This window comes from Anolis sagrei, chromosome 1, assembly GCF_037176765.1.
Source record: "Anolis sagrei isolate rAnoSag1 chromosome 1, rAnoSag1.mat, whole genome shotgun sequence".
In the NCBI taxonomy this organism is placed as follows: domain Eukaryota; kingdom Metazoa; phylum Chordata; class Lepidosauria; order Squamata; family Dactyloidae; genus Anolis; species Anolis sagrei.
Genome location: NC_090021.1, coordinates 748,039 through 770,669, shown reverse-complemented (window position 1 = coordinate 770,669; position 22,631 = coordinate 748,039). Strand labels below are relative to the sequence as shown.

The following is a 22,631-nucleotide window of genomic DNA, read 5'->3' as shown; positions in this document are numbered from 1 at the left end:
CTTCCATGAGACTCCCAAGGCAGAAGGTTCCACAGCTGAACAGCTCTTCTTGCAGTCAGGAAGTTCTTCCCAATGTTCCTGTTGTGTTGTGAAAGGAGTCTGATCATTGCAACACGGGGAAAGCCTGTCCAACTGCAAAAACGTTGCTTTGGCAAAACCTCGTGCAGTGGCAGGCGTGGCTCTTGTTTTGCAAGGACTCTCTGATGGAGTCTCAACCAATTCAACCTCGTTTTCTGGTAAGTTGCAGGGACCTGGACTAGACCACGCCTGGACCCTCCCTCCAGGTGTTTTGGACTTGGAATCATAGAACCATAGAATCCAAGAGTTGGAAGAGACCTCCTGGGCCATCATCCAGTCCACCCCCATTCTGCCAAGAAGCAGGAATATTGCATTCAAAGCACCCCTGACAGATGGCCATCCAGCCTCTGTTTCAAAGCTTCCAAAGAAGGAGCCTCCACCACACTCTGAGGCAGAGAGTTCCACTGCTGAACGGCTCTCATAGAATCATGGAATCCAAGAGTTGGAAGAGACCTCCTGGGCCATCATCCAGTCCACCCCCATTCTGCCAAGAAGCAGGAATATTGCATTCAAAGCACCCCTGACAGATGGCCATCCAGCCTCTGCTTAAAAGCTTCCGAAGAAGGAGCCTCCACCACACTCTGAGGCAGAGAGTTCCACTGCTGAACGGCTCTCATAGAATCATGGAATCCAAGAGTTGGAAGAGACCTCCTGGGCCCTCATCCAGTCCACCCCCATTCTGCCAAGAAGCAGGAATATTGCATTCAAAGCACCCCTGAGAGATGGCCATCCAGCCTCTGTTTCAAAGCTTCCGAAGAAGGAGCCTCCACCACACTCTGAGGCAGAGAGTTCCACTGCTGAACGGCTCTCATAGAATCATGGAATCCAAGAGTTGGAAGAGACCTCCTGGGCCCTCATCCAGTCCACCCCCATTCTGCCAAGAAGCAGGAATATTGCATTCAAAGCACCCCTGACAGATGGCCATCCAGCCCCTGTTTCAAAGCTTCCAAAGAAGGAGCCTCCACCACACTCTGGGGCAAAGAGTTCCACTGCTGAACGGCTCTCACAGTCAGGAAGTTCTTCCTCATGTTCAGATGGAATCTCCTCTCTTGTAGTTTGAAGCCATTGTTGCGTGTCCTAGTCTCCAGGGAAGCAGAAAGGAAGCTTGCTCCCTCCTCCTCCCTGTGGCTTCCTCTCACATATTTATACATGGCCCTCATCATATCTCCTCTCATCCTTCTCTTCTTCAGGCTAAACATGCCCAGCTCCTTAAGCCGCTCCTCATAGGGCTTGTTCTCCAGACCCTTGATCTGCTCCCTCCTCCCTGTGGCTTCCTCTCACATATTTATACATGGCTCTCATCATATCTCCTCTCAGCCTTCTCTTCTTCAGGCTAAACATGCCCAGCTCCTTAAGCCGCTCCTCATAGGGCTTGTTCTCCAGACCCTTGATCTGCTCCCTCCTCCCTGTGGCTTCCTCTCACATATTTATACATGGCTCTCATCATATCTCCTCTCAGCCTTCTCTTCTTCAGGCTAAACATGCCCAGCTCCTTAAGCCGCTCCTCATAGGGCTTGTTCTCCAGACCCTTGATCTGCTCCCTCCTCCCTGTGGCTTCCTCTCACATATTTATACATGGCCCTCATCATGTCTCCTCTCATCCTTCTCTTCTTCAGGCTAAACATGCCCAGCTCCTTAAGCCGCTCCTCATAGGGCTTGTTCTCCAGACCCTTGATCTGCTCCCTCCTCCCTGCGGCTTCCTCTCACATATTTATACATGGCTCTCATCATATCTCCTCTCAGCCTTCTCTTCTTCAGGCTAAACATGCCCAGCTCCTTAAGCCGCTCCTCATAGGGCTTGTTCTCCAGACCCTTGATCTGCACCCTCCTCCCTGTGGCTTCCTCTCACATATTTATACATGGCTATCATGTCTCCCCTCAGCCTTCTCTTCTTCAGGCTAAACATGCCCAGCTCCTTAAGCCACTCCTCATAGGGCTTGTTCTCCAGACCCTTGATCATTTGAGTCGCCCTCCTCTGGACACATTCCAGCTTAGAGTCAATATCTCTCTTGAGTTGTGGTGCCCAGAATTGGACACAATATCCCAGGTAAAGTGGTCTGACCAAAGCGGAATAGAGCATGGGGAGCATGACTTCCTTAGATCTAGACACTAGGCTCCTCTTGATGCCTGAGGCCAAAATCCCATTGGCTTTTTTTGCCGCCACATCACATTCCTGGCTCATGTTCCCCTTCCTTCCTCCCCACGGGGACTCCAAGATCTTTTCCACACGTCCTGCTCTCGAGCCAGGCATTGTCCCCCATTCTGTATCTTTGCATTTCATTTTTTCTGCCAAAGTGGAGTATCTTGCATTTGTCCCTGTTGAACTTCATTGTGTTAGTTTTGGCCATTCATCTCTCTAATCTGTCAAGATCGTTTTGAATCCTGCTCCTGTCCTCTGGACTATTGGCTATCCGGTAGGCTGTGAGGAATGGTGGGAGTTGAAGTCCAAAACTCCTGGAGGGAGGGACTAAGCCTGGAGGTGACCAAGAGGGAGTTCCTTGCCCCTTCCCTGCGTGCTTACCTGCGGTCACGACCTGCACGGTAGCCGGGTGCCTCGCCATCACCCGCTGGTAGGCCCGCCACGCCGCCGCCCCCGCCATGGAGCCCACTCGGGGCAGACACCCCACGCCACGCCACGCCACGCCACGCCCACAACAGAGGCAGCTGAGAAGCACGTGCAGCTCAGGCAGGATGCGGCGCCCGGGGATGACGCAAGGGGGGCCGGACAGCCAGCGCTGATTGGCCGAAAGAGGGGCGGGGGAGGGGGGGGGGAAGGCTGACTTCTTTCGAAATCCATTCATTCTCGGGTCAAGCCACGTCCAGGTACTTATTTGTCGTGTCGGGACAACCAGTCAAATTATATGACATTTCTAACAGAACAAAGCAAACAAACAGACAAAATACAAAATTTGTGAGTTTGGTAGTGGATTAGATGTCCTTTGACCAGTCTCTGGCCACTTGGAGTGCCTCTGGTGTTGCCACAAGAAGGTCCTCCCTGGTGCATCATGTGGCAGGGCTCAGGTTGCATTGCAGCAGGAGGTCAGTGGTTTGCTCCTCTCCGCACTCGCATGTCGAGGATTCCACTTTGTGACCCCCATTTCTTGAGGTTGGCTCTGCATCTTGTGGTGCCAGAGCGCAGTCTGTTCAGCGCCTTCCAAGTCACCCAGTCTTCTGTGTGCCCAGGAGGGAGTCTCTCATTGGGTATCAGATTCTGGGTTTGAGCCTGCCACTTTTGGACTCTCGCTTGCTGGGGTGTTCCAGCGAGTGTCTCTGTAGATCTTAGAAAACTATTTCTAGATTTAAGTCGTTGACGTGCTGGCTGATACTCAAACACGGGATGAGCTGGAGATGACTCTGTCTTGGTCCTTTCACTATTGGCTGCCACTTCCCGGCGGATGTCAGGTGGTGCAATACCGGCTACGCAGTGTAATTTCTCCCGTGGTGTAGGGCGCAGGCACCCCGTGATAATGCGGCATGACTCATTAACAGCCACGTCCACTGTTTGAGCGTGGTGAGATGTGTTCCACACTGGGCATGCATACTCAGCAGCAGAGTAGCATAACACAAGGGCAGATGTCTTCACTGTGTCTGGTTGTGATCCCCAGGTTGTGCCAGTCAGCTTTCGTATGATGTTGTTTCTAGCGCCCACTTTTTGCTTGATGTTCAGGCAGTGCTTCTTGTAGGTCAGGGCACGGTCCAGAGTGACTCCTTCCAGGGATTTGGGTGCGCTGCAATGCTCCCGTGGGATTCCTTCCCAGGTGATCTTCAGAGCTCGGGATGCTTCTCTGTTCTTGAGATGAAAGGCGCATGTCTGTGTTTTGGATGGATTAGGGATCAGTTGGTTTTCCCTGTAATAGGCAGTAAGAGCACCTAGAGCTTCGGAGAGCTTCTGTTCCACCATCTCAAAGCTCCCTGCTTGAGCGGTGATGGCACAATCATCAGCATAGATGAAGCTCTCTGTCCCTTCTGGCAGTGACTGGTCATTTGTGTAGATGTTGAACATGAATGGAGCAAGCACGCTCCCCTGAGGCAGGCTGTTCTTCTGTTTCCACCATCTGCTTCTCTGGCCCTGAAACTCAACAAAAAAGCTCCTGTTCTGTAGCTGATTTCCTTGAGTGGTGATGGCACGATCATCAGCATAGATGAAACTCTCTGTCTCTTCTGGCAGTGGCTGGTCCTTTGTGTAGATGTTGAACATGGATGGAGCAAGCACGCTCCCCTGAGGCAGGCCGTTCTTCTGTTTCCACCATCTGCTTCTCTGGCCCTGAAACTCAACAAAAAAGCTCCTGTTCTGTAGCTGATTTCCTTGAGTGGTGATGGCACGATCATCAGCATAGATGAAACTCTCTGTCTCTTCTGGCAGTGGCTGGTCCTTTGTGTAGATGTTGAACATGGATGGAGCAAGCACGCTCCCCTGAGGCAGGCCGTTCTTCTGTTTCCACCATCTGCTTCTCTGGCCCTGGAACTCAACAAAAAAGCTCCTGTTCTGTAGCTGATTTCCTTGAGCGGTGATGGCACGATCATCAGCATAGATGAAGCTCTCTGTCCCTTCTGGCAGTCACTGGTCATTTGTGTAGATGTTGAACGTGGATGGAGCAAGCACGCTCCCCTGAGGCAGGCTGTTCTTCTGTGTCCGCCATCTGCTTCTCTGGCCCTGGAACTCAACAAAAAAGCTCCTGTTCTGTAGCTGATTTCCTTGAGCGGTGATGGCACGATCATCAGCATAGATGAAGCTCTCTGTCCCTTCTGGCAGTCACTGGTCATTTGTGTAGATGTTGAACGTGGATGGAGCAAGCACGCTCCCCTGAGGCAGGCTGTTCTTCTGTGTCCGCCATCTGCTTCTCTGGCCCTGGAACTCAACAAAGAAGCTCCTGTTTTGTAGCAGGTTTCCTATGAGGCGGGTGAGGTGGTTGTCCTTTGTGATATTATACATTTTTCTCAGGAGGAGGCGGTGGTGGTTCACAGTATGCAAGCGACCAGCATGCAAGCAAGCAAGCGAAACAACCAACGGACCTTTTCAGGACCAACCATGTCAATAATCTCAATCAACATCGAAGGCATGTCAGCTGCCAAAGAACAACTGCTCTATGAACTGTGCCGAGATAAGAAATGTGACGTGCCGTGTGTCCAAAAAACACACAGGGATGGACAACAGAAACGACCCAAAGTCCCAGGAATGGTCGTAGTAGCTGAAAGACCACATGCGCAGTATGGAAGCGCTGTCTTTGTCAAACCAGGCCTCCAAGTCAGCAGTGCCCACAACACTGAAGAAAACAATATCGAGGTTCTAACAGTAGAGCTTAACAACATCACCATCACCTCTGTGTCCAAGCCCCCAAATGAAGAGTTCTGCTTCTCCTCCCCCGAGAACTTTGACAGGCACCAAAGGGCGGTAGTAATTGGTGACTTCAACAGCCATAGCCACGTATGGGGATCTATGCTCAAGAAGATAAAAATGGAGAGGCTGTCCTCTCCTGGTCTGAACTGCACAAACTATCACTCATCCATGATAGCAAGCTCCCCCCATCCTACAACAGCGGGAGATGGCACCGAGGCTACAACCCAGACCTCTTATTTGTGTACAGCAATGCACCAAATCAGTGGGACCACCAATCCCAAACACACAGCACCGACCAATAGTATGCCAACTGTTGAGAGTCAACATCTTTATTAACGACTTAGATGAAGGGCTAGAAGGCAGGATCATCAAGTTTGCAGACGACACCAAATTGGGAGGGAGAGCCAATAGTCCAGAGGACAGCAGCAGGACTCAAAACGATCTTGACAGATTAGAGAGATGAATGGCCAAAACTAACAAAATGAAGTTCAACAGTGACAAATGCAAGATACTCCACTTTGGCAGGAAAAACGAAATGCAAAGATACAGAATGGGGGACGATGAGGCCTGGCTCAAGAGCAGGACGTGTGAAAAAGATCTTGGAGTCCTCGTGGACAGGAAGTTAAACATGAGCCAACAATGTGATGTGGCGGCAAAAAAAGCCAATGGGATTTTGGCCTGCATCAATAGGAGCATAGTGTCTAGATCTAAGGAAGTCATGCTCCCCATGCTCTATTCTGCTTTGGTTAGACCACATCTGGAATATTGTGTCCAATTCTGGGCACCACAATTGAAGAGAGATATTGACTCTAAGCTGGAATGTGTCCAGAGGAGGGCGACTAAAATGATCAAGGGTCTGGAGAACAAGCCCTATGAGGAGCGGCTTAAGGAGCTGGGCATGTTTAGCCTGAAGAAGAGAAGGATGAGAGGAGATATGATAGCCATGTATAAATATGTGAGAGGAAGCCACAGGGAGGAGGAGGGAGCAAGCTTCCTTTCTGCTTCCTTGGAGACTAGGACACAAGGGAAGAATGGCTTCAAACTACAAGAGAGGAGATTCCATCTGAACACGAGGAAGAACTTCCTGACTGTGAGAGCCGTTCAGCAGTGGAACTCTCTGCCTTCCCAGGAGGGAGTGTGGTGGAGGCTCCTTCTTTGGAAGCTTTTAAGCAGAGGCTGGATGGCCATCTGTCAGGAGTGATTTGAATGCAATATTCCTGCTTCTTGGCAGAATGGGGTTGGACTGGATGATGGCCCAGGAGTTGGTCTCTTCCAACTCTTTGATTCTAGGATTCTATGAAATGAAAGGGAGACTGTGAGGAATGGTGGGAGTTGGAGTCCAAAACACCTGGAGGGAGGGAGGGAGGCTTGGGCTGCAGTGCGCCTTTCTGCCTCCAGGGGGCACCTTAGAAACCAGCCAGAGCTAGTAAGTAAGTAATGGGATTTGGGGGGGGGGGGTAGTATTATGGGATGCCTGGAGGAAGGCGGGGCTTCTCTGACGTCACAGCAGGGGCCCACCCCCCCCCCTCCCGCCCAGTTTCTGGGAGGAAGACCCCCACCTAGGGAGGAGAGAGAGAGGGGGGGGCGCTGGCTTCAGGAAAGCAGGTGAGGGGCGGCATTTGGGGGGAAGGTGGGGGCGGGGCTTGGAAAAGGTTTGGGGGGGGGGTTATGAGCTGCATGGAATCCCAGGAGGAGCCGAGAAGGAAAGGCCGCCCCCTCCCACGGAGAGCAAGGCGTGGAGTGGCAGTGCCTGGGCTCCTGCCCCCCTCCCCGCCCCCCCTCCTTCACCTAGGCCTCTTCCCCCCCTCCCCGCCCCCCCCTCCCTCACCTGGGCCTCTTGCCCCCCTCCTCGCCCCCCTCCCTCCCCTGGGCCTCTTCCCCAAACTCGGGGGTCTTCAGGGGAGTGCCTTCCCTCCTCCGAGGGTTCCGGTGGGGCAGGGAGGGTCCTCTGCCTATGTAATGCTAGCCGCCCCCTGCCAGGCGTTGCTGTGGCCCAGCCTGGGGATCTGGAACATAAAGTCATGAGAAAGTGTTGGGTTTCCAATAGACATGATGTCTTTCTATTTGTGGGTCAAGAGTATTTGATGGCGTTTTCTTGCCCTGGAGAAGAAGGGAGTTGGACTGGGTGGCCTTCACTATTTTCTCCTGGTCATGGGGGTTCTGTGTGGGAAGTTTGCCCCCATTCTATCATTCGTGGGGTTCAGAACGCTCTTTGATTACAGGTGAACTATAAATCCCAGTAACTACAACTCCCAAATGTCAAGGTCTATTTCGCCCAAGCTCCATCTGTGTTCCTAGTTGGGCATTTGGAATATTTGTGCCAAGTTTGGTCCAGATCCATCATTGTTTGAGTCCACAGCACTCTCTGGATGTAGGTGAACTACAACTCCCAAAGTCAAGGTAAATGCCCACCAAACCATTCTAGTGTTTTCCATTGGTCGTAGGAGTCCTGTGTGCCATGTTTGGTTCAATTCCATCATTGGTGGAGTTCAGAATGCTCTTTGATTGCAGGTGAATTATAAATCCCAGCAACTACAACCTTCAAATGTCAAGGTTTATTTCCCCCAAACTCCATCTGTGTTCATATTTCAGCATATGGAATATTCGTGCCAAATTTGGTCCAGATCCATCATTGTTTGAGTCCACAGTGCTCTCTGGATGCAGGTGAACTACAACTCCAAAACTCAACGTCAATGCCCACCATGGGTGTCCAGTGTGCCATGTTTGGTTCAATTCCATCATTTGGGGAGTTCAGAATGCTCTTTGATTGTAGGTGAACTAGAAATCCCAGCAACTACAACTCCCAAATGACAAAATCAATTTTTTTGAGTGACGGTCACTCCTTGGGTTAGGAGTGGCCAAATTTCGTGTCAATTCGTCCAGTGGTTTTTGAGTTCTGTTAATCCCACAAACTAACATTACATTTTTATTTATATACTAGCCATCCTCTACCACGCATTGCTGTCGCCCAGACTGTGTATATATGTTTTGTGTGTGTATATGTGTGTTTGCATTTATATATGTAATTTTGCCCATACGTTGTAATGTAATTTTGTTTTGTTTTTGGCTTTTTAAGTCCCTTCCGCTGTGTTTTTCAGTGTTTTTATGAGTGACGGTCACTCCCTGGCCTGAGAGGTGCCTTGTGTCCAAATTTGGTGTCAATTCGTCCAGTGGTTTTTGAGTTATGTTAATCCCACAAACCAACATTACCTTTTTATTTATATAGACAAGTAAAAAGCACTTTAAAGGAATAGGTAAATCCCATTAGGAAAGAAGATAAGCATGAACATTGTAATGTATTTTCTTGTTTTTTTCTGGCTTTTTGAGTCTCTTCTGCTGTGTTTTTCAGTGTTTTGATGAGTGATGGTCACTCCTTGGCCTGAGAGGTGTCTTGTGTCCAAATTTGGTGTCAATTCGTCCAGTGGTTTTTGAGTTATGTTAATCCCACAAACGAACACTACATTTTTATTTATATAGACAAGTAAAAAGCACTTTAAAGGAATAGGTAAATCCCATTAGGTAAGAAGATAAGCATGAACATTGTAATGTATTTTCTTGTTTTTTTTCTGGCTTTTTGAGTATCTTCTGCTGTGTTTTTCAGTGTTTTGATGAGTGATGGTCACTCATTGGCCTGAGAGGTGTCTTGTGTCCAAATTTGGTGTCAATTCATCCAGTGGTTTTTGAGTTATGTTAATCCCACAAACGAACACTACATTTTTATTTATATAGACAAGTAAAAAGCACTTTAAAGGAATAGGTAAATCCCATTAAGTAGAAGATAAGCATGAACATTGTAATGTATTTTCTCTTTTTTTGGGCTTTTTGAGTATCTGCTGTGTTTTTCAGTGTTTTTATGAGTGATGGTCACTCGTTGGCCTGAGAGGTGTCTTGTGTCCAAATTTGGTGTCAATTCGCCCAGTGGTTTTTGAGTTCTGTGAATCCCACAAACGAACGTTACAATTTTATTTATATAGATGTATTTTATGGGAATACGTTTGGATATGCCTCTCTTTTCGAGAACTACATTGGAATGGGGGGGGGGGGGCTTGTAGGATTTTTGCCACGTTTCTGTGTGTTGAGCCTGTGCTGAAGACAATAAAGGACACAAAGTAGCACTACGGAGAGGAGAAAGTTACAATTAATTGATACTTTATTGGGGGGTTTGTTACAATGTTAGGAAAGGGGAAGAAAGCAAGGCAGAAAAAGCGTCTTTGGCTGAAGCTGCTGCTATGACCACATTCCCATTGAGGTTGGCCCAAGCAGGCCAATGTGGCAGAGAACTGTGGAACTCTCTGCTGCAGGTCAGATCAGCTTGAAGGCAGGGAGTTCTGGGTTGTTCCTTCTCAAGGGAGCCTTGCTTGGATATCTGTGTGTACTTGGGAAAACTATGTCTCTCCTCGTGTGCATGAAAAACGCCCTAAAATTCCCTGCCTTTCCCTATGTGTTCCTATGTTATGTGACTAAACTATTTTGTGCTTCTGTTCCTTTCTCTGGCTCAAGACACGAGGAGAGGCCGGGGAGACATGCAATTATGATTGAAATCTAGCAGCCTGGGCTCTTAAAATGAGAAGAGACCCCCAAGGGTCTGGAGAACAAGCCCTATGAAGAGTGGCTTAAGGAGCTGCGCATGTTTAGCCTGAAGAAGAGAAGGATGAGAGGGGATATGATGAGGGCCATGGATCAAGATGTGAGAGGAAGCCACAGGGAGGAAGGAGCAGATCAAGGGTCTGGAGAACAAGCCCTATGAGGAGCGGCTTAAGGAGCTGCGCATGTTTAGCCTGAAGAAGAGAAGGCTGAGAGGAGATATGATGAGAGCCATGTGTAAATATGTGAAAGGAAGCCACAGGGAGGAGGGAGCAGATCCAGGGTCTGGAGAACAAGCCCTATGAGGAGCGGCTTAAGGAGCTGGGCATGTTTAGCCTGAAGAAGAGAAGGCTAGGAGGAGACATGATGATAGCAATGAATAAATATGTGAGAGGAAGCCACAGGGAGGAGGGAGCAGATCCAGGGTCTGGAGAACAAGCCCTATGAGGAGCGGCTTAAGGAGCTGGGCATGTTTAGCCTGAAGAAGAGAAGGCTAGGAGGAGACATGATGATAGCCATGAATAAATATGTGAGAGGAAGCCACAGGGAGGAGGAGGGAGCAGATCCAGGGTCTGGAGAACAAGCCCAATGAGGAGCGGCTTAAGGAGCTGCGCATGTTTAGCCTGAAGAAGAGAAGGCTGAGAGGAGTCATGATGAGAGCCATGTATAAATATGTGAGAGGAAGCCACAGGGAGGAGGAGGGAGCAAGCTTGGTTTCTGCTTCCTTGGAGACTAGGATGCAATGGAAGAATGGCTTCAAACTACATCTGAACATGAGGAAGAACTTCCTGACTGTGAGAGCCGTTCAACAGTGGAACTCTCTGCCCTGGAGTGTGGTGGAGGCTCCTTCTTTGGAAGCTTTTAAGCAGAGGCTGGATGGCCATCTGTCAGGGATGCTTTGAATGCAATATTCCTGCTTCTTGGCAGAATGCGGTTGGACTGGATGGCCCAGGAGGTCTCTTCCAACTCTAGGATTCTAGGATTCTATGATAAGGCCACCCAGTCGAGCCCCCTTCTGTGAGGCAGGAAAACACCACCCAACCCCTCCCGACAGATGGCCTTCCAGACTCTGCTTACCAACCTCCAGGGAAGGAAGGAGAAGGCTCCACCAACAGCAGCAAATCCCCACCAAAGAGCTCTCTGTCTATCCATAAGTTCTTCCTAATGTTTAGGTGGGATCTCCTTTTCCACCATGTCTCCGGAGAAGCAGAAACCCAGCCTTCCCTTTTCTCCTCAATGGGACCTTCTTTGGAAATGTTTACACCTGTGGTCAAAGGCTTTCGTGGCCAGAATCACTGGGTTGCTGTGAGTTTTTTGGGCTGCCTGTCCATGTTCCAGAAACATTCTCTCCTGACATTTCACCTGCATCTATGGCAGGCATTTTCAGAGGTCGTGAGGTCTGTTGGAGACTGGGAAAATGGGGTTTATATATCTGTGGAGTGATGTCCAGGGTGGGAGAAAGAACTCTTGTCTTTTCCTCTCATAGTTCAAGATCCACCGGGAAGGCCCTGCTCTCAGTCCCATCGGCCTTGCAAACGTGTCTGGTGGGGACAAGGGACAGGCCTTCTCGGTGGTGACCCCCCACTTGTGGAATTCGCTCCCCAGTGAGATTAGATCGACATCCTCCATCCTTTCCTTTAGGAAAAAACTGAAATTGTGGTTTTGGAACCAGGCTTTGGACATTGAACTGGGCCATATGATTGTTATGATAATGGGAATGGCTATATGACTGTATAATTAATGTATTGTCAAAGGCTTTCACCTAGCTCCAACAGACAAGAGTCCTTTGTCCCACCCTGGTCATTCCACAGATATATAAACCCAATTTTCCTAGTTCCATCAGACCTCACTATTTCTGAGGATGCTTGCCATAGATGCAGCAGGTGAAACATCAGGAGAGAATGCCTTTAGAACATGGCCATATAGCCCAAAAACACCTACAACAACCCACTGTATAATTAATGTGATTGTTTTTAATCTATTGTGTATTTATGGTTTTATATTGTTATTATATTGTGATACTGCAGCATCGAATTGCTGCCAGTGTTAGCCGTTCTGAGTCCCCCCCCCCCCCCCCGGGAGTTGAGAAGGGCAGGGTAGAAAAGGTGTGAATAAATAAATAAATAAACAGTCTGTAATGCCATGCCCACAAAAAGTCAACATGGGCTTCTCAAAAACAAGTCCTACCACACTTATCTCTTTTTCATACTATTACAAGCTTGGTAGATGCAGAGAATCTGGAATACATCTGGAATATTGTGTCCAATTCTGGGCACCACAATCAAGAGAGATCTTGACTCTAAGCTGGAATGTGTCCAGAGGAGGGCGACTCAAATGATCAAGGGTCTGGAGAACAAGCCCTATGAGGAGCGGCTTAGGGAACTGCGCATGTTTAGCCTGAAGAAGAGAAGGCTGAGAGGAGATATGATAGCCATGTATAAATATGTGAGAGGAAGCCACAGGGAGGAGGAGGGAGAAAGCTTGTTTTCTGCTTCCCTGGAGACTAGGACGCAATGGAACCATGGCTTCAAACTACAAGAGAGGAGATTCCATCTGAACATTAGGAAGAACTTCCTGACTGTGAGAGCCGTTCAGCAGTGGAACTCTCTGCCCCGGAGGGAGTGTGGTGGAGGCTCCTTCTTTGGAAGCTTTTAAGCGGAGGCTGGATGGCCATCTGTCAGGGGTGATTTGAATGCAATATTCCTGCTTCTTGGCAGAATGGGGTTGGACTGGATGGCCCATGAGGTCTCCTCCAACTCTTTGATTCTATGATTCTATGATTCTATGAATGTGGTGGGTGTTGCACGTCTCAGTTTCAGGGATATAGGGATCTCATTAAACCACAAGCTGACTGGATGGCCCACCAGGTCTCTTCCAACTCTAGGATTCTATCACGAATTCATAAACAAGAAGGGGTGAGTCCAGAAAGGAAGAAAGGAAAGAAGGGTGGGGACCTTCACCCAAGATTAGAAAGACACATTGATTTTATTGGGTCAACCCCAAATGTGGCTAAAGGGACCAAAGGCAGGCTGACCTTTCTCAGAAAAATGGGATGGGTGACACCTGGCTTGACAGTCGTCCACGTTCAAGGGATTGAGGAGTCTTTTCCCCTTCTTGAGGATTGGGACCACATTGGCCCTCCTCCAGTCTGCTGGAACTTCTCCCATTCTCCAAGAACTCTCAAAGATGGTTGCCAATGGTTCCGAAATGACTTCCGCTAGTTCCTTCAATACTCTTGGGTGGAGTTGATCTAGACGTGGGGACTTGAACTCCTTTAGAGCGGCCAGGTATTCCTGGACGACTTCTTTCCCAATTTGGGGTTGGATGTCCTCTAATCCCTCACTCACTCCATCTTGCTGAGGTTGAAGATGACTTTCTCTCTGCCCCGGAGGGAGTGTGGTGGAGGCTCCTTCTTTGGAAGCTTTTAAACAGAGGCTGGATGGCCATCTGTCAGGGGTGATTTGAATGCAATATTCCTGCTTCTTGGCAGAATGGGGTTGGACTGGATGGCCCATGAGGTCTCTTCCAACTCTTTGATTCTATGATTCTTTTTGTGAGAAGAGCGAGGCAAAGAAGGCATTAAGTCATTCTGCCTTTTCCCTATCATCCCCTGTCAGCATTGCCCCATCTTCGCAGAGGCCCGATCGCCTCCTTGTTCTTCCTTTTTCTACTGACATAAGAAAATAAGCCCTTTTTATTGTTTTTTAATGTCCCTGGCAAACCTGTGCTCATTTTGTGCTTTACTTTGCGAACCTTTTTCCTACAAGAGTTGGCTATTTGTTTGAATTCTTCTTTGGTGATGTCTCCCTTTTTCCACTTCTTGTGCATGTCTCTTTTGAGTCTTAGCACAGTTAGAAGTTCTTTGGACATCCATTCTGGCTTCTTTGCACTTGTCCTATTTTTTATCCTTGTTGGCCCTGTTTGCAATTGTGCCTTGAGTATTTCACTCTTGAAAAACTCCCATCCATCTGTAACTCCCTTGTCTTTTAGTATCTGTGTCCATTGAATGCTGCTCAGTATTTCCTTCATTTTTTTGGAAGTCAGCTCTTCTAAAGTCCAAAATGCGGGTTTGACTTGTCTTAGTTTCAGCCTTCCTTTGTTGGTTTCTGTGTATGTGTTTGAACCCCTTCACATCTACATTTACGGTATTTCCATTTTCAACATGAAACTAAAAGAAAAAGGAGAATTCTTTAAGGTAAAGCAGGTTTTTGGTCTTCATCCCTAATAATTTCTTTCTTTTTTCTCGACCAGGGAAATGAAGATTGTTTGGAGCCACCACCAGTGTGATGAGAAACAAGCCAGTCTCTAGTAGATGTTGGGGAATTTAGAAGTAAAAAGTAAGGAAGAAAAACTCTCTCTTAAGAGGCCGGTTTTGCTGAACTCTTAACTTTAACCACTGTTCAGAAAGAATAAAAGAGTAAAGAGTCCCTATTGCAGTGGAACATTCCTATCACTGTTGACATGGGGGAGAAAGCATATAAAGCGCATACACGTACTGAGTGTGGAAGGAGATTTAGTCAGCACAGACATCTGCAGTCACATCAAAGGACCCACACTGGGGAGAAACCCTATAAATGCCTGGAGTGTGGAAAGAGCTTCACTCAGAATGGAAGTCTAAACAAACATCAAAGAACCCACACTGGAGAGAAACCTTATACGTGCTTGGAGTGCGGAAAGAGCTTCACCCACAGTGGAAATCTACATTCACATCAAAGAACTCACACTGGGGAGAAACCCTATACTTGCCTGGAGTGTGGGAAGAGCTTCAGCCAGAGTAGAAATCTACATTCTCATAATAGAACCCACACTGGGGAGAAACCTTATAAATGCTTGGAGTGTGGAAAGAGTTTCACTGACAGTAGAACGCTTCATAAACATCATAGAACTCACACTGGGGAGAAACCCTATGCGTGTCTGGAGTGTGGAAAGAGCTTCGCTCAAACAGCACATCTGCATTTACATCAGAGAACCCACACAGGAGAAAAACCGTTCTCATGTCTGGAGTGTGGAAAGAGCTTCAGTCATAGTGGAACTCTATATAAACATCAGAGAATCCACACTGGGGAGAAACCCTATACTTGCCTGGAGTGTGGAAAGAGCTTCACTCACAGCGCAACCCTGCATAAACATCAAAGGACCCACACTGGGGAGAAGCCTTACACATGTGTGGAGTGTGGAAAGAGCTACACTGACCTTGGAACTCTTCATAAACATCAGAGGACCCACACTGGGGAGAAACCCTATGTTTGCTTGGAGTGTGGAAAGGGCTTCACGGAGAGTGGAACGCTACAGAAACATCAAAGAACTCACACCGGAGAGAAACCTTATACATGCTTAGAATGTGGAAAGAACTTTAGTGAGAGTGGAAGTCTACAGAAACATCAAAGAATCCACACAGGAGAGAAACCATATACATGCCTGGAATGTGGAAAGAGCTTCACCGAAAGTGGGAGTCTGCAGTCACATCAAAGAATTCACACTGGGGAGAAACCTTATACATGTCCGGAGTGTGGAAAGAGCTTCATGCGGAGGGGAAGTCTACGTCTTCATCAAAGGACTCACACTGGAGAGAAACCTTATACATGTCCGGAGTGTGGAAAAAGCTTCACTGAGAGTGGAAATTTACATTCACATCAAAAAACTCACACTGGGGAGAAACCCTATCAATGTCTGGAATGTGGAAAGAGCTTCCCCCACAGTGGAAATCTACATAAACATCAGAGGACCCACACTGGGGAGAAACCCTACAAGTGCATGGAGTGTGGAAAGAGTTTCACTGAGAGTGGAAATCTGCTCTCTCATCACAGAACCCACACTGGAGAGAAACCCTATCAGTGCCTGGAGTGTGGAAAGAGCTTCGCTCGGAGTGGAAGGCTATTTTCCCATCAAAGAACCCACACGGGGAGAATGCTGGTACTTGGCACCAGAGAGATTCTCTTAAGATGTACAGAGAAACTCAAGAAATGTAAATGAGAGCACACACAATGTTTGGATGTGTGAGGAACGGTTTAAAAATGATATTAATATTACAAAAGTAAAATATAAATGTTTTAAAATACCTGAATTTTCTTGAAAGTGTTTCTCCCTGAATATCTCAACAGAACAGCATGTATTGTTTTCTCCCTTTGATACAAAAGTCCTGGGGGGAGGGGAGGCGGAGTTGCAATAGTCTATAAAGATTCCATCTCAGGGGCCCTTCCCTACGGTCAACCTTGTTTGAATGTGTCCACCTGAGGCTAGGAGACCGGGACAGAATAGGGATGCTATTGGTGTACCGACCACCCCGCTGCACCACAACCACCCTACCTGAGCTTGCAAAGTTGGTCTCGGGCCTGGCATTGGAGTCCCAGTGGCTTATAGTGCTGGGGGACTTCAGTGTCCATGCTGAGGTCACTCTTTCAGGGGTGGCCCAGGACTTCATGGCCACCATGGCAACTATGGGGCTGTCCCAGCTAGTATCGGGCCCTACCCACTGTGCTGGACACACACTTGACTTGGTCTTCTGTCAGGGTTGGGAAGAGGGTGGCGGTGTGGAGGAGCTGTCAATCACTCCTTTGCTGTGGACCGACCACCACCTGATCAGTTTTAGACTTCCTGCAACTTCTAACCTCCGCAGGGGTGGTGGACCCATTAAGATGGTCTGCCCCAGGAGGCTTATGGATTCAGAGGGACTCTTGACAGCTCTTGGGGAGTTTTCCGTCGCCTCGGTTGGTGATTCTGTCGATGCTCTGGTCTGTCATTGGAATAATGAGTTGACTAGGGCAATAGACACGATTGCTCCGGAGCGCCCCCTCTTAAGTCGCCGAACTAAACCATCTCCTTGGTTTAACGAGGAGTTGGTGGAGATGAAGTGAACAAAGAGGTGGCTAGAGAACTTGTGGTAGAAAGATCCTAGTGAGTCAAACCGAACACGCCTGCGCCTTTATCAAAGGGCGTATGGCGTGGCAATAGAGGCCGCACAAAACTCCTACTCGGCCAATATTGCGTCCACAAGGAACCATCCGGCTCAGCTGTTTCGAGTAGTCAGAGGGCTGTTGAATCCCACCTCTCAGGATGGGTCCCCTGACGACTCAGCAGCTCGCTGTGAAGCCTTTGCTCAGTACTTTGTGGACAAAGTCGCTTTGATCTGTTCGGGCTTTGACACCACGTTAACGGCAGCCTCTGAGGATGTAACACAAGCATCTGATTGTTCAGTTCTGATGGATTCATTTCGATCTGTTCAACTCGAGGATGTCATCGGGATTCTTGAGGAGGCGAGGCCGACCACATGCATCCTAGACCCCTGCCCATCCTGGCTGGTCAAGGAAGCCAGAGGGGGTTTAGCAGAGCGGGTAAAGGTGGTGGTTAATGCCTCCCTTCGGGAAGGCAACATTCCAGCCAACTTAAAACAAGTTGTTATAAAACCGCTGTTGAAAAAATCATCACTGAACCCCACTCCATTTGTCAAATTTTGGCCAGTTTCCAATCTCCCCTATTTGGGCAAAGTCCTGGAATGTGTGGTGGCCTCACAACTCCAGGAGTTCCTGGTAGACACGGATTATCTAGATCCAGCGCAGTCTGGCTTTAGGCCGGGACATGGTACTGAGACAGCCTTGGTCGCCTTAGTGGATGATCTTCGCCAGGAACTGGACAGGGGAAGTGTGTCCCTGTTGGTTCTGCTGGACCTCTCATCGGCCTTCGATACCGTCAACCACAGTATCCTTCTGGGATGCCTCGCGGGAATGGGTCTTGGGGGTACTGCTTTGCAGTGGCTGCAGTCCTTTCTCGTGGGGCGATCCCAGAAGGTGTCGCTAGGGGACTCCTGCTCGACCCCATGGCCATTGTACTGTGGAGTCTCGCAGGGCTCAATACTGTCCCCTATGTTATTTGACATTTACATGAAACAGTTGGGAGAGAGCATCCGGAGTTTTGGTGTGCGGTGTCATCTGTACGCAGATGATGTCCAACTCTGTTACTCCTTCTCACCTACTACTAAGGAGGCTGTTCAAGTCCTGAACCTGTGCTTGGCCTCTGTAACGGACTGGATGAGGGACAACAGATTGAAACTTAATCCAGACAAGAAAAAGGTACTCCTGGTCAGTCGAAAGGCCAAACAGGGCATAGGGTTACAGCCTGTGCTGGACGGGGTCACCCTCCCCCTGAAGACGCAGCTTGGGAGTGATCCTGGACTCAGCGCTGAGCCTGGAGCCCCAGGTTTCGGCGGTGGTCAGGGGAGCTTTTGCACAATTAAAACTTGTGCGCCAGCTGCGCCCGTACCTTGAGAAGTCTGACTTGGCCATGGTGGTCCACGCTTTATTACATCCCATTTAGATTACTGCAATGCTCTCTACGTGGGGTTGCCTCTGAAGACTGCCCGGAAGCTTCAATTAGTCCAACGTGCGGCAGCCAGACTACTAACGGGAGCAGGGTACAGGGAGCATACTACTCCTCTGTTGCGCCAGCTCCACTGGCTGCCAGTCAGCTTCCGAGCACAATTCAAAGTGCTGGTCTTAACCTATAAAGCCCTAAACGACTCCGGCCCAATTTACCAGTCCGAACGTATCCTCCCGTATTTACCATCAAGATTGCTAAGATCGTCTGGAGGGGCCCTGCTCTCGATCCCACCGGCCTCATAGGCGCGTCTGGTGGGGACGAGAGACAGGGCCTTCTCGGTAGTGGCCCCTCGACTCTGGAACTCCCTTCCACTGGAGATTAGAACTGCCCCTTCGATCTTAACGTTCAGGAAACAGGTGAAAACCTGGCTTTGGGGATTGGCATTCGACGAATGAGCCATGATTCTGTGATATGGATGGATGACGATGAATAATGACTTTGATGACGACTGACCACTGTAATCCTATGATTGTATTTTTGCCATTTTAATGGTTTCAATGTTTTAATGTTTTAGTGTGATTTAGAAATATGATGTTTTAATGACGGTCTGTAATATTGATGTTGGAAACCGGCCCGAGTCCCTCGAATGGAGGTGAGAAGACCGGTATACAAAACTACCAAATAAATAAATAAATATTAATAATTGATTAATGTCAACAAGTTATATAAGCAATTGCCTATAAATATGTGCTCTGTTTAAATCATGGTGTGTGGAAACATTGGTTAGACCACATCTGGAATACTGTGTCCAATTCTGGGCACCACAATTCAAGAGAGATATTGACTCTAAGCTGGGATGTGTCCAGAGGAGGAGGGAGACTAAAATGATCAAGGGTCTGGAGAACAAGCCCTATGAGGAGCAGCTTAAGGAGCTGGGCATGTTTAGCCTGAAGAAGAGAAGGCTGAGAGGAGACATAATGAGGGCCATGTATAAATATGTGGGAGGAAGCCACAGGGAGGAGGAGGGAGCAAGCTTCCTTTCTGCTTCCCTGGAGACTAGGACGCAATAGGACAATGGCTTCAAACTACAAGAAAGGAGATTCCATCTGAACATGAGGAAGAACTTCCTGACTGTGAGAGCCGTTCAGCAGTGGAACTCTCTGCCCCGGAGTGTGGTGGAGGCTCCTTCTTTGGAAGCTTTGGAACAGAGGCTGGATGGCCATCTGTCAGGGGTGATTTGAATGCAATATTCCTGCTTCTTGGCAGAATGGGGTTGGACTGGATGGCCCATGAGGTCTCTTCCAACTCTTGGATTCTATGATTCTATGATTCTATGATTCTATGAAACCCCTCGATTCACCTGCGGGCTGAGGTTTCCCACCCTTTTCCATTGGAACAGTAAAGTTTGGGACTTGGAACTCTACTCTATCCTGGTGTCGTTCTTCCGCCCCATTTGCGTCCCAACGGACTGGCTGCTGTCTGCTACAACAGGTATTTTATTGTGTTTGGTGGTCTTGGACTCAAATACTGATGATGCTAGAAGAAATCGGTAAGGTTACATTCACCATGAGATCATTGTTTTACTTTTTGGAAATGCTGGGTGATCAACCAGAAAGAAAGCATGGAAGAGCATGACAGGATATCATAACTGCACCCAGACTCACTTATGCTCAGAGGTGGAAGGAACCCATTATCCCAACGCAAGAAGAATGGCTGGCACAGTTCTGTAAAGTAAATGTGATTGACTCAAGGGTCTGGAGAACAAGCCCTATGAGGAGCGGCTTGGGGAGCTGGGCATGTTTAGCCTGAAGAAGAGAAGGCTGAGAGGAGATATGATAGCCATGTATAAATATGTGAGAGGAAGCCACAGGGAGGAGGAGGAGGGAGCAAGCTTGTTTTCTGCTTCCCTGGAGACTAGGACGCAAGGGAACAATGGCTTCAAGCTACAAGAGAGGAGATTCCATCTGAACATGAGGAAGAACTTCCTGACTGTGAGAGCCGTTGAGCAGTGGAACTCTCTGCCCTGGAGTGTGGTGGAGGCTCCTTCTTTGGAAGCTTTGAAACAGAGGCTGGATGGCCATCTGTCAGGGGTGATTTGGATGCAATATTCCTGCTTCTTGGCAGAATGGGGTTGGACTGGAGGATGGGCCAGGAGGTCTCTTCCAACTCTTGATTCTATGATTCTATGACTGATGGTACTGAATATGGAAAAATCTTTGATCTATTGTCGAAGGCTTTCATGGCCGGAATCACTGGGTTGTGGTAGGTTATTTCAGGCTATGTGGCCATGTTCTAGAGGCATTTTCTCCTGATGTTTCGCCTGCATCTATGGCAAGCATCCTCATAGAATCATAGAATCAAAGAGTTGGAAGAGACCTCATGGGCCATCCAGTCCAACCCCATTCTGCCAAGAAGCAGGAATGTTGCATTCAAATCACCCCTGACAGATGGCCATCCAGCCTCTGGATGCTTCCAAAGAAGGAGCCTCCACCACACTCCGGGGCAGAGAGTTCCACTGCTGAACGGCTCTCACAGTCAGGAAGTTCTTCCTCATGTTCAGATGGAATCTCCTCTCTTGTAGTTTGAAGCCATTGTTCCCTTGCGTCCTAGTCTCCAAGGAAGCAGAAAGGAAGTGTGCTCCCTTCTCCCTGTGGCTTCCTCTCACATATTTATACATGGCTATCATCATATCTCCTCTCAGCCTTCTCTTCTTCAGGATAAACATGCCCAGCTCTTTCAGCCGCTCCTCATAGGGCTTGTTCTCCAGACCCTTGATCATTTGAGTCGCCCTCCTCTGGACACATTCCAGCTTGTCAACATCTCTCTTGAACTGTGGTGCCCAGAATTGGACACAATATTCCAGGTAAAGTGGTCCAACCAAGGCAGAATAGAGCATGGGGAGCATGACTTCCCTGGATCTAGACACTAGGCTCCTCTTGATTCAGGCCAAAATCCCACTGGCTTTTTTTGCCGCCACATCACATTCCTGGCTCATGTTTAACTTGTTGTCCACGAGGACTCCAAGATCTTTTTCACACGTACTGCTCTCGAGCCAGGCATGGTAGTGAGGTCCTCTGAGGATGCTTGCCATAGATGCAGGCGAAACGTCAGGAGAAAATTCCTCTAGAACATGACCATATAGCCCAAAGAAAACCTTGTTGTTGTTGTTCATTTGTTCAGTCGTCTCCGACTCTTTGTGACCTCACGGACCAGCCCACGCCAGAGCTCCCTGTCGGCCGTCACCACCCCCAGCTCCTTCAAGGTCAAGCCAGTCACTTCAAGGATGCCATCCATCCATCTTGCCCTTGGTCGGCCCCTCTTCCTTTTGCCTTCCACTTTCCCCAGCATCATTGTCTTCTCTAGGCTTTCCTGTCTCCTCGTGATGTGGCATTCAAAGGACTTCCGCTTTCCCTCTCGTCTCCTTCCCTCCAATGAGCAGCCGGGCTTTCTTTCCTGGAGGATGGACTGGTTGGATCTTCTCGCAGTCCAAGGCACTCTCAGCACTTTCCTCCAACACCACAGCTCAAAAGCATCTCTCTTCCTTCGCTCAGCCTTCCCTAAGGTCCAGCTCTCACATCCGTAGGTGACTACGGGGAAGACCATGGCTTGGACTAGGCAATGGATCTTGGTTGCCAGTCTGATGTCTCTACTCTTTACTATTTTATCGAGACTGGACATTGCTCTCCTCCCAAGAAGGAAGCGTCTCCTGATGTCCTGGCCACAGTCTGCATCTGCAGTAAACAACCCAAATCCTTGATCGGAACAGATTGGAACTTCTCACTTTTTCACAACAACAAATGAAAGATGTCAATTGTAGGATTTATGAATTAGAATAGTGTTGCCAAAAGTAGAAGTGTGGTTAATATAGTATTATCTAAGGGAGTGGAATACAGAGGAATACAAAACAACACACAGTGAGTGTGAGGTTTGTAGAGTTGCACCCTTATCTGTTTGCTAGTATCCTAGCTCCGTCTCTGACGCATTTAGAATTGTGCTACAATTTTGATCTTGTGCAGTATCAGTGAGAGATGTCTATATTGTGCACATGCCAAAATACTGAACACGAGGAAGAACTTCCTGACTGTGAGAGCCGTTCAGCAGTGGAACTCTCTGCCTTCCCCGGAGGGAGTGTGGTGGAGGCGCCTTCTTTGGAAGCTTTGAAGCAGAGGCTGGCTGGCCATCTGTCAGGGGTGCTTTGAATGCAATATTCCTGCTTCTTGGCAGAATGGGGTTGGACTGGAGGATGGCCCAGGAGGTCTCTCCCAACTCTAGGATTCTATTATTCTACTGGGTTGTTGTAGGTTTTTTCGGGATTTAT

The 22,631-nt window shown here is 48.5% G+C and overlaps 1 protein-coding gene across 1 annotated transcript in view; it reads right to left on the bottom strand.

Moving 5' to 3' along the window:
- The window catches only part of MPV17 (mitochondrial inner membrane protein MPV17), a 37,439-nt gene extending 34,728 nt beyond the window's left edge, over nt 1–2,711 (bottom strand). The window contains exon 1 of the mRNA XM_067470158.1: nt 2,600–2,711. Within this exon, the coding sequence (XP_067326259.1) occupies nt 2,600–2,678 (79 nt within the window). The 5' untranslated portion in view covers nt 2,679–2,711. The remainder of the gene's footprint in view (nt 1–2,599) is intronic.
- Nucleotides 2,712–22,631: the final 19,920 nt, after the last annotated feature.